The 9958-nt window shown below is 54.8% G+C and overlaps 6 protein-coding genes across 6 annotated transcripts in view; 4 read left to right on the top strand and 2 right to left on the bottom strand.

The window, feature by feature from the left end:
* DICSQDRAFT_90880 (peroxisomal dehydratase) overlaps positions 1-990 on the top strand; it is a 2551-nt gene extending 1561 nt beyond the window's left edge. Inside the window, exon 9 of the mRNA XM_007368889.1 lies at positions 536-990. Within this exon, the coding sequence (XP_007368951.1) occupies positions 536-870 (335 nt within the window). The 3' untranslated portion in view covers positions 871-990. The remainder of the gene's footprint in view (positions 1-535) is intronic.
* A 351-nt stretch (positions 991-1341) lies between these two features.
* DICSQDRAFT_139503 (uncharacterized protein) lies at positions 1342-2195 on the top strand. The gene is made up of 4 exons (XM_007368888.1): positions 1342-1440; positions 1495-1633; positions 1686-2065; positions 2142-2195. The coding sequence occupies exons 1-3, from the start codon at positions 1354-1356 to the stop codon at positions 1883-1885; spliced, it is 426 nt and encodes a 141-aa protein (XP_007368950.1). The 5' UTR covers positions 1342-1353; the 3' UTR covers positions 1886-2065; positions 2142-2195.
* A 288-nt stretch (positions 2196-2483) lies between these two features.
* On the bottom strand, positions 2484-3205 carry DICSQDRAFT_139502 (uncharacterized protein). The gene is made up of 2 exons (XM_007368887.1): positions 2918-3205; positions 2484-2858 (listed from the first exon to the last, which is right to left on the bottom strand). The coding sequence occupies exons 1-2, from the start codon at positions 2996-2998 to the stop codon at positions 2655-2657; spliced, it is 285 nt and encodes a 94-aa protein (XP_007368949.1). The 5' UTR covers positions 2999-3205; the 3' UTR covers positions 2484-2654.
* Positions 3206-3472: 267 nt separating this feature from the next.
* DICSQDRAFT_182644 (uncharacterized protein) lies at positions 3473-4412 on the top strand (the record flags this gene model as incomplete). The annotated part of the gene is made up of 3 exons (XM_007368886.1): positions 3473-3545; positions 3596-3757; positions 3814-4412. The coding sequence occupies 3 exons, from the start codon at positions 3473-3475 to the stop codon at positions 4311-4313; spliced, it is 735 nt and encodes a 244-aa protein (XP_007368948.1). The 3' UTR covers positions 4314-4412.
* A 588-nt stretch (positions 4413-5000) lies between these two features.
* Positions 5001-5834, bottom strand: DICSQDRAFT_139501 (uncharacterized protein). The gene is made up of 2 exons (XM_007368885.1): positions 5666-5834; positions 5001-5601 (listed from the first exon to the last, which is right to left on the bottom strand). The coding sequence occupies exon 2, from the start codon at positions 5572-5574 to the stop codon at positions 5344-5346; it is 231 nt and encodes a 76-aa protein (XP_007368947.1). The 5' UTR covers positions 5575-5601; positions 5666-5834; the 3' UTR covers positions 5001-5343.
* A 1200-nt stretch (positions 5835-7034) lies between these two features.
* Positions 7035-8268, top strand: DICSQDRAFT_139489 (uncharacterized protein). The gene is made up of 7 exons (XM_007368884.1): positions 7035-7188; positions 7239-7501; positions 7562-7614; positions 7678-7763; positions 7827-7912; positions 7975-8052; positions 8111-8268. Exons 4-7 carry the CDS (start codon positions 7702-7704, stop codon positions 8140-8142), a joined length of 258 nt encoding a protein of 85 aa, XP_007368946.1. The 5' UTR covers positions 7035-7188; positions 7239-7501; positions 7562-7614; positions 7678-7701; the 3' UTR covers positions 8143-8268.
* The last annotated feature ends 1690 nt before the right edge of the window (positions 8269-9958 follow it).

Raw genomic sequence — 9958 nt, 5'->3', positions numbered from 1 at the left:
AGAAGCGGGTTGTCGGAGTGAGCGAGAACAGTACGCCCGCAGTCTTCCGCCATGACGCGCACTCGCTGACTTGGCATGCGCAGAGTCGGGCATCATCCTCGAGAACGAGTCTACGCTTGTAGACCCTCATGGCACGGTCTACGCCAAGCTCTTCGTGAGTCCCTTCCCTGCCTCCCTCTCTCGAACACCGCCCGCGCGCCGTGCGCACGCCTCCTGTAGTGTCATTCGCCCTCGACACAACCCATCTGACCCGCCCGACCGCAGAGCGGCTCCTTCAACCTCGGCGCCAAGGCGACCGGCACCAACTTCTCCAAGCGCATCGCGGCCCCCCGCAGGCGAAGCAGCCCCCCAAGGACCGCAAGCCCGACTGGATCGTCCGCGACCAGACGACGCCCGAGCAGGCCGTCCTCTACCGCCTCAGCGGCGACTACAACGAGCTCCATATCAGTGCGTGCCCCTCCCCTCTCTTCCCCTCCCATCCTCCTCCCGTTCTCCCGCACGTACCCACGCTGACCCCCCCCCCGCGCACTTGCAGACCCCGCGATCGGCCAAGCCGCGGGCTTTGGGGGCGTGATCCTGCACGGGCTCTCTACGTTCGGTTTCGGCGCGCGCGCGGTCGTGTCCGCCGTTGGGGGCGGGGACCCCGCGTCGCTGCGGTTCTTTGGGGTGCGCTTCACCGCGCCCGTGCGGCCCGGGGACGCGCTCGAGACGCTCATCTGGGAGATCGGGCCCGTGGGCGCGGACGTCGCGGGCCACGCGGGCGAGACGGAGGTCGCGTTCGTGACGCGGAACGTCGCGACGGGCAAGGTCGCGCTCGGCGCGGGCGTGGCGTACGTGAAAAAGGCGGCGGGCGCGAAGGGCAAGCTGTGAGTTGACGGTAGGCTGGATGATAATTTATCTACCGCTTGATACTTGCTGTGTTGGAGAGCTGTCGAGAACGTCAACTGGGTTGATTTGATAGCCCAGGGCCGAACAATCGCCACGCGACGGTAGACACTGTCGTACAGGTTCGTCGTCCTCAGATCATCCGACCATGGGAAGTCGAAGCATGCTTCTACGAATACGTGAGTGTGTCGCAGGACCTCGACGCTGCTATAGATGTGCATCACGAGCCCTCGAATGCACCCTGGCCATCGTGAGACCTCAGCTTGGGCTAAACAGCGCCAGTCAATCGATCGCGCAGCTGCGAGCAAGGGGACCGAAGACGCTGCGATGTACCGCTCATCGACTCGGAACATCAGAATCGGAGGTCAGGCACTATATAGCGATGGCCTATCTGCCCTCCGCATACATCTGAACGTTCCCCAAGCCATATACCCGTTTCTGCACCTCCTGTTCCTCTTCGCGTGCATGATGCCGTTTCCCGCTTGTCTTCCTCCTATTCTACTATTCATTCTTCCACTTTGCACCCTATGGTCGTTTGCACATGCGGCGCAGTATGTTCACCTGTCATCATCCCCATATAGAGCGCACTGATAGCGCTGAGCCATCCAGTCATCCTCATTCCCAGCAGTCCGAATTCGTAGACACCCTCTGGTCAGGCCTCCTGCGCGAGCCGTATCTCACAATGCAGGTCTCCCAATTCGCCAACTCGCAGGCGCTATGCCACCCGAGCGCTGGCCCATCGTCGATAGTGAGTACAGCCGCGCTCTCTTGCTCCCTACGTCAGCTCACGAGGCCCGCAGGTGTGAGTGCCTTCTCCCTTACCAGAGGTGTACCACGCCGCCTCTCAAGAGAGCACGGCATCCGCAGATTGAGTCGCGGGCCCAGCGGTGCCGTCTACGGCTTTGCCCTTGTGAACGCCAGCTTCGGCTCGGCGGTGGTCTACGATGAGGGAATGCCTACGCGTGCGTCCGTAATCCTCATGTATAAAGGCACCGGATAGTGTGTATGCTGACTTCTTTACGCACCTCAATGATGCATACGACACTGGGGGATGCAGTGTCCGCGCGGCCCCGGCGGCGCAAGACCAAGAAGCTCAACGTCAAAATCAACGTCACGGACGCGGCAACTGCGGAAAGGGCTGTCGATACGAAGTCTCAGATGCTGTTTCTGGAGACCGATCGTGAGTAGCACTTGAGCCAGTGCACCAGACGTTTCATCGGGCCCACGACATGGGGAGCTGATGATGGTTGCTCTAGATATGCACAACTGTCTGTAGGGTCTCAGAGAGGATTCTATTGCTCTTTATATTATTTTTTCCTCGATCGCAGGTCCTGCAACACATATATCTGCAGATGAGCGTGATTTCGCCTTGTCCGGCGTGTTTCTGAGATCGGGTGCACCGTGCACTGCAGCTCCACGTGACCGTTGCACTTCAGGGCAGGCACTGAGACGCAGACGGACCTCAAGCTCTTCGCAACGGCCCGGGCTCTTCGTGCTTCTCTCACCTATGCTTCTTCGTGCTTCCTTACCTATGCGACTCGCAATCGTTCGTTCGACTTGGCTCTTACGTCTCAGCCTACTCTTTTGCGCTGCTCTGTGCCATCTGCCAGCACGCCACTGGATCAACAGTTCTGAGTGATGACATGTTTGCCACTACTTGCGGACCGGGCTAGTGAAATTCCGGAGAGGCGTCGCTTTCGGGTTGTCAGAGCTAGCGAATACGTCGTCCATATATTGGCCTACCCGCCTCGAGTCAATGGAGTTCTCGTTCATGTCAAATGTGGCTCGTCGTGAAATGTGGCGGATCTGTTGGTTGCAGCGCGAGAAAGATGGGTGCTAAGTCCAGTGACTGCCTCGGGGTTCCCGGCATCTGCCCAGAACAGGCTGTTCCTCATTGGACACCAGTAAGCTTGGTTCGTGATGCTCGTGTCTTCCTCGTTTCCCCAAGGACTGGATGTTAGACCTGCCCAATGGTACGCTCTCTTATTGCCCTGCTAATCTGATGCCGACACGTCTTATGTTTGCTGCGAAGCATGCAGGTATAAGACTTGATGGATACACGTGGTCTCCGATTACTTCCATCCTTCGGGATAGTTGCCATAGCCAGTCCCATTCATATACAAAGTTCATGTTGCAGCAGGACCCGTCCACACTCTATCTGACCCTTCCCTCTTCCTTCGTCGTCTCGCATGGTGTCCTTGACCGGTCCAGAGTGCTTCATAGTGGGTGGCTGCCCGACCGAGCCTACTGCGACAAACTTAGTGTCTAGTGCATCTTCGACTTCTTCTCTAGTGTCTAGCACTAGCAGCGTTATCCCAACTCCTACCTTGTCGACACCGCCTCCTCTCAGCTCTCTAACGGCGTCTTCCTCCACTCAAACGTTAACGTCAACCTTCGTGCCTCCGTTTACGGCATCTGTACAGGTGGGGTGGGTGGTGATCAACTAGCACCAGCGTTCTTACACATACATTGCCAGCCACTTCGCGCCTTGCCTTCTAGCGCATCCACCCAGGCGTGCGGGTGCACGAGCACCGGTACAATCGTAGGCGTCGCAATAGCCGCAGCCGCAGTAGCAAGTGTTTTCACGATGGTCTTGCTACTATACCTCACTCGAAGAGGTCACCGCCGCTACGATGGCCAGCAGGCGAGCGATCCCATGGGTGCGTCTGGTGCTGTCTGCCTACTACCTCAGTCGCTCAATATGTGCCAGAATCACCAAGAGAGCTGGAGCAACCCCTCGCTGAATCGAAGCAGCCTTCATCGAGTATCCGGGAAACCATAATTGTGATCTCGCCCGACGGGGAGACCCGACCGGTATCCGGCACTCAGACGCACAGAGCTTCACAGTTCTCTCATCGCACTCATCGCAGTGGTAAGCCACTCTTCCTATCATTGCCACCTCATTCTACCCACACTTGTCATGCGCAGGAGGCACCTTGGGCTCCTCTGTGCCCCAGCTGCCCGATCTCCCTAGCATATCCTCAGGCCTCCTCTCACAATCGTACCGCTACTCGTATCGGATGTCCCAGGTTCCGAGCCACCTGTCTCCTCCTGGGACGCCCGTGTACTCGGAGAAGACCCCTCGAACAAGCTTTCGCAGCTCGCGGATACCATCTGTCATAGGCAACGTACTCGGATCGGATCAGGTATTGCTTCCGAATTCGACTCTACTCGAGGCGCCTGCTGCCGGTGGCGGAGAGACGCCACCAGGCCCGGCTGGCGACAGCCGCGATCAGGCAGTTGCGCGAGCCCACGACTGTCAGTGCGGTTTGGAGCCGTGCAAGTGCAGACGAGCTACCGATGGCGGCGTGCGCCTCGCGGGTGGACGGCCTGGGGAGGAGGTTGAGGGAGATGTTGACGGGGCGCAGCGTAGCGATTCGGTGGGATCAATGCTGCCTCCCATGTACGGCGGGTTCGACGGTGCATGAGCGTTCGTGTTGGCTGAGGTGACCAGTCTTCCATTCCTTTGGTTTCCCTCTTGGTAGTTGTATACTTGCATTCCATTGACTTCCGGGCGTTGTATCATTAGTACTCTCATTTTCCTCTGGTCTCCATATTGTCATTCCTTGTCCAAATAGATATACACTCGGTCAATCACTTTCTCAGCCTGAAGGTATGCACCAACTTGACATCGCCATACCTGGAGCGGTGATCGACCGGCGTGTCTAAGAGAAGATCTTGACGTCGCGAATTATCGAGTTCCGCTCATAGGCTATCCGATGCAATAACTACGAAGACCAGGAAACGTTCACTCGGTCCAGTCCCTTCCCAATCCGCCGACACCGCCTCTTCCGCGTCGAAAGCGTGAAAAAACCTGAGTTCGAATACGCGCCTTACGACATCCGGCTTTGGCTCGGCCTTAAGCTCTGCAGCGTATTTTTGAGCAGATTGGAAGAGGAACCGAAGCGCGACATACGGCTTTCTAGGGAGCCTCAGCGACCAGTAGGCGATGAAGTCACTGCGGGCAGATGTGTGGAGGGTCAATGATTTGACACGAGGTCTAGATATGGGAGGGGCTGGGCAAGGGGGAGAAGAACCCTCGCCAGACAATTATGAGGACGTGAAGGGCAGGCTGGATCGGAGTGTTGGGACTCGAAGTCTACAGGGCGTGGGGTGGCGGAGGCTGTAGTATCGACCTTCCAAATATCCAGGAGAACCTAGGGATGTGCACGGGTTGGGTGACCCCGCCTCGAGACCTGGAATATACCTGACGGAGCGTACCCGTGGACCCCTCGGCGAGGTGAGACTTCGTTACACTGTCGTGAAAGGGCTATACAAATTGAGGTGATTCTAGTACGAGAAGTTTTGCTGTGATGAGCGATAATATCATATATGACGGTCACCGCTATGGGTTCATTAGCGAGCGCAACCATTGCATGCTGCTGAAGAGCGGCCGTGAACATGTAGAAGGGCGTCAGGTATGCTGCGTGTAAGTACAGAGAACTCTTGGCAGCATCTCTAGCGACGAACAGATAGCCATGCTGCAACCTGATACACCATACACGGATTACCCGACCTAAACCCGTACCCGGGAGCTCGGGTATGTACCCACGCGGGTACGGGCCAAGTCAAAACGCGCAAGGGGCCATCGCATCCCAGCTTTTCCCTATTCTTCAATGTGACTCCCTCTAGAGTTGTGAATGCTTCCACCGCCAACGTCGACGCTCTGCTGGTGAGTCTGTCGAGCATGCTGAATCCAGTAATCATACATCACAGCTAGAGGATTCGACATTCAGTACAATTTCCCAAACACGAAGATCGAGCATCGGTTATTACACACCGGTGTGGGAGGTTCCACGACGTGCTCATGCCCACCTGACGTACTCCTACGATGCTGAGCAGAGAACAGTACGGCACACATTACGCGTGCTCCTCGCGATGTATTATGCTGGCGGCTCAGTCCGTTCGATTTGCAATTCAAGAGAGCGACACGCCCTTGCGAGATGTCTAATGCATACGGAACATCAACAAAGGAAAAGACGCCCCCAGCAGTGAAGGACGCGCACCTGGATGAGTGGTGAACCGGTGAGTTATGGTATGATGACGATCACCAACTTCACGTAGTATTGTTGATTAAGCGCCATCGAACGAGCTCGGCAAACGGCAGCAGATCTAGATATATAGTGAACCTATGGCGGTAACGTATTTACCCACAGAGCTCCCCTTGCCAATAGTACCGCTCAGAATTGGCTGGATCTGGGAGCCGCCCGTATCTCGTACCTCCGGATTTTGAGTCACGTCCCCCAAGACGCCGTGCATCCGTTACTGGTGCGTCACGTCTCTTAACAGGCCTAGGCAGGCCTCGCGAGTGCACGCTGACCATCGCCAACCGCCGCAACGCGTGTGCTTGCATTGGGAGTATATCTCTTTCAGAAGCCGTCGGTCTCCTCGAGCCTAGCTATATATAAAAATGCTGCAAGGCGCTATATCAAGTAGCCTAAGGCGGACTGCCGCTGGAGTTTCATGATATAATTCATTTATGCCTCCCATCTCGGCGACTCTAGCGCACAACGGGGACGTGGCACAAGTCGCGCGTACTCCACAATTTCAGAGAGGCTTACTCATAAACATTGTCGCGGATATTGGACTCTCAGAATGCAATTGAGAGCACCCTCAGGCGTATGACGATGGTGTTGAAAAATGACAACCCGCTTCGCAAAATGTGCGGGCTGAGACATCGCGCAAGACTCACAGAGTTGTCCGCGAGTGCGATTGCGCGCGTCCTGTCGGTCATGATGCATGAGACGTGACGAAGTTGTAACGAATGCACGGCGTCTTGGGGGACGTGACTCAAAATCCGGAGGTACGAGATACGGGCGGCTCCCAGATCCAGCCAATTCTGAGCGGTACTAATATCATCTCGGCGCCTTGCAGACATGTGACACCTCGCACGGCTGCAGTCACCTCTCTCATGGTGTGTGCATAGCGCGCGAATAGACATGCTGATACAAAGCGGCATCGCGTTACTTGAACATGAACACGGACTCACAGGACAGCGTCCAAGACCCTTTCGCAGGTGGCCCCAATTTGACGGCAAAGATTCCGTGAGAAGCAAGCACTGGTCGCGGCCTTAGTACGCCATGACCACGAGTCTCGTGGTTGACTTGCAAAGAACGCCTGTAGCGATGCATTCAACACGACGGCCTGTACTCCCCGGTCTGTACCCCTCTCGGCTCATGGTCTCGTCATGTATCAATTGGCCGAGGTGGGGCTAGCTATGAGACGCGGATTGCGGTCGCGAGCGACCTGGTGAGTGTTCCTTCTCCGATTTCATCTTCCTTGGCAGTCTTTTGAATGAGGCACGTACTGGGGCGGACGAGTACCATGCCTACGCACCGAAAAGCTTTTTACAGGTGATGGGCCATCATAAGGCGATCGGCTGAAGCCTGCGCGCGTATCAAACTCGCTCCACAATTGCCTGTGCAAGTTCATTGGTATGTAGCTCTGCCGCCGACCGTGCTGATGTAGCGCCTGCAGTCGAGAGGCCTATAAAGGCTGATACTGCTTGCCTACATTCTTGAGACCCGACCACCATGCAACGATCACTACCCCTCCTCGTTTTTCTGTCAGCCTGCATCTACGGCATCCAGGCTACCCCTCTGGTAGTCGATACACCGTAGGTGGTGTGACCACCGTCCATCCAAGCGTCACTCATACAAGCCCGATCACTGCTTAGGACCGAGATCATCCAATGTGGGGTGACTAACATCACTTGGTCAGGAGGAAGTGGTGAGTCAAGAATTGTAATGACATGTTTCCTCGAGATACTTACATTGCACGACATATCTACAGGCGCATACAGCTTGGTGAGATGACATGTTTTCGATTACGCTGCCTGTGAACGCCCCGCTGACGAATCGCATTCCGGCTCCGCAGTCGTAAGTTCGGGACCGCCGTCTCTTATAGGCTATGGGCTGATTGGCTATGCTTTTCATACACAGGATTAGGGACAACGGTGAGGTTGTCGAAGACTCCGAGCGTCTGTCCGAAACCAGCTTTGAGTGGGCTGGCTACGGAGCGCCTGCCGGTACGTTTTTCGCCATCCATTGTGTTTGGTATAGGTTACTTGATGCGGGGTGATACTGTTAGGCTCTACCGTTATCATCTACGTAACCGATACCGCCGGGGACGGAGCATCGACTGCGCCTGTCGTGGTCTCGCCCAGCTGTGCGTTCTGTTTTGACTCTATCTCGAGCTGACGCGCTGACATCGCGAACGTATGCAGCGGATTCGAGCTGTCTGGACCCCGGCTTCTAGAACTGTATGTACTAATCGTATATCATCACGCATGTTTTGTATGCGCAGTTGCCCATCTGAAGATAGATGGACCGTGCTTCAACGACTGAACGGAACAACCGCATCAGCGTATCCTGTGCTCTTTGTGCCTGCTCCTGAGCTCTGTGTGACGCCAGAACTAGTCTTTTTTTCTCAGATCAGCGTCGAGCGCGTGGGTCTCCCAAAGTTCAAAAGGCAGAGCGCTCCCTCCGAAAACGACTTGCAGGTGCAGTCATGCAACGGTGTGTGGGAATGCGGGATGACACGCCTTTTTTGTCGTCAGCCTGTAGCGAGGAGCGCTTCGATACTAAACAAACAGGGCCGTCTCGGGGTGCCTTGGTTCTTGAGAGTGAACGCACCCCATTTGAGGCCATTGTTTAGGATTTGAAGAGCCCATCTATAGTAGAGTCGGAGGAAGCTGTATGTTTCGTAACAGACACGCACCTATGTCGGTACGACCGACATTAAATCCTGTTGTCAAGTTCATCATGTGATACTAGCTTCAAACTGAGAGGGCTTGAAGGGCAATGCCTGTCACCGGATGCTGTCGACACATGATCTTCAACTGTATCTACCATACGCTGCTTCACAACAATGCACCGTCAACCGCAAGATACCGGATCCTTCCTTGAATTCTGCTGCTGAGCTACGACCGTTGCATCCACTACGCCCGGACTGTGCATAATCCTAAAGAATATCGATGAACGTCTAACTCCATCGAGGTCTGCGAGAGGCACTTTTTATAAGAAACGGCGAACGTGTCCGTGTTTCACCGGTGGCTGATTTATCAGCAAAAATGTCAAATCAATGTAATGCGGGTTGTATTGGCAATGTAAGGAGTGACTAAATCAGCTTTCATTGTAACGCTAGTCTTGACGAGATAGGTGTTCTATTGGCGTTAGATATGAGAGCTTAATTTCTGTGATCATGATAGTGTATCGGGCTGTCATCATAACTCATCAGCTTGCAATGGAACGCATAGGCCTGCTCGGCCAGGGATTTTCAGGCGAGCTGGGAATTCCCATGCCATTACCATCATATAGATGGTCAAGCAGTGCTTTGTCAACGCGGGGTCTGTTGCAGGCACGCTGTCCGACAATTCAACACGAAACACGCCAAAAGTTGGGAAAAATGATATGAATTATGGGCCAACTACAATACGACAGACTGTCTTCCCGACACCGCTTGCACCACACGCCCTTGGTCTCGCTGACAACCCGCGCGATTCTCTCCTCCGCCCCAGTGAGAACCCCGTCTGTTTCCTACTATTCTGGTCTTTTTCAGCCGATTGCTGTCTGGCGTAAAGACAGAAACATGTAACAATCGCTAGAAATCGGTATCAATCGATGGAAAACGGTGGCAAAAGGCACAAAAAGCTATTTGCCGTCGATCGACTTTTCACGTCTATTTGCATCTTTTCCCCCCGATATTGGTATGTTCCGGTCTATTCAACGTCTGACAACCATATTGGGACAAATTACGACAGTACTGAGAAGTTCATATGCTTCATCCGGTTCTAGATCGAGCATGGACGAGGATATTTATAGGTGGCTACTCTACAGTACAATTCTCGGATTACATAATAGTACGCTACTCCCCGCACCCGTGCGACGACATTCAGTGACCTATCACTAAGTACTGCTGCATTGCCTCACGCGCTCTTTGCTCCCTGTGCAATAACCTCGTGTGCGACTTACCTGTATGCTGTACGACAGCGACTAGCCCACTCACCTGTGTGTGACATGTACAGACTGAGACAGCGATGCCCTACCTGTTAGCCTCACTGTGAGTGTAACCC

The sequence above is a fragment of the Dichomitus squalens genome (assembly GCF_000275845.1).
Source record: "Dichomitus squalens LYAD-421 SS1 unplaced genomic scaffold DICSQscaffold_41, whole genome shotgun sequence".
NCBI classification, from domain to species: domain Eukaryota; kingdom Fungi; phylum Basidiomycota; class Agaricomycetes; order Polyporales; family Polyporaceae; genus Dichomitus; species Dichomitus squalens.
Note: the sequence above shows the minus strand (reverse complement) of the source record. Positions and strands in the feature narration are given on the sequence as shown.

Bases quoted from the DNA above. Each gene is read 5' to 3' on its own strand.
- DICSQDRAFT_139503 (XM_007368888.1), top strand. From the start codon at position 1,354: ATGCCGTTTCCCGCTTGTCTTCCTCCTATTCTACTATTCATTCTTCCA. The intron at 1,441-1,494 runs GTTCACCTGTCA...TGAGCCATCCAG, and splicing joins TTGCACATGCGGCGCAGTAT to TCATCCTCATTCCCAGCAGT. The intron at 1,634-1,685 runs GTGAGTACAGCC...CGAGGCCCGCAG, and splicing joins GCGCTGGCCCATCGTCGATA to GTGTGAGTGCCTTCTCCCTT.
- DICSQDRAFT_139502 (XM_007368887.1), bottom strand. From the start codon at position 2,998: ATGGGACTGGCTATGGCAACTATCCCGAAGGATGGAAGTAATCGGAGA. The intron at 2,859-2,917 runs CTTCGCAGCAAA...AAGAGAGCGTAC, and splicing joins TCAAGTCTTATACCTGCATG to CATTGGGCAGGTCTAACATC.
- DICSQDRAFT_139501 (XM_007368885.1), bottom strand. From the start codon at position 5,574: ATGCTCGACAGACTCACCAGCAGAGCGTCGACGTTGGCGGTGGAAGCA.
- DICSQDRAFT_139489 (XM_007368884.1), top strand. From the start codon at position 7,702: ATGTTTTCGATTACGCTGCCTGTGAACGCCCCGCTGACGAATCGCATT. The intron at 7,764-7,826 runs GTAAGTTCGGGA...TTTCATACACAG, and splicing joins CGCATTCCGGCTCCGCAGTC to GATTAGGGACAACGGTGAGG. The intron at 8,053-8,110 runs GTGCGTTCTGTT...GAACGTATGCAG, and splicing joins TGTCGTGGTCTCGCCCAGCT to CGGATTCGAGCTGTCTGGAC.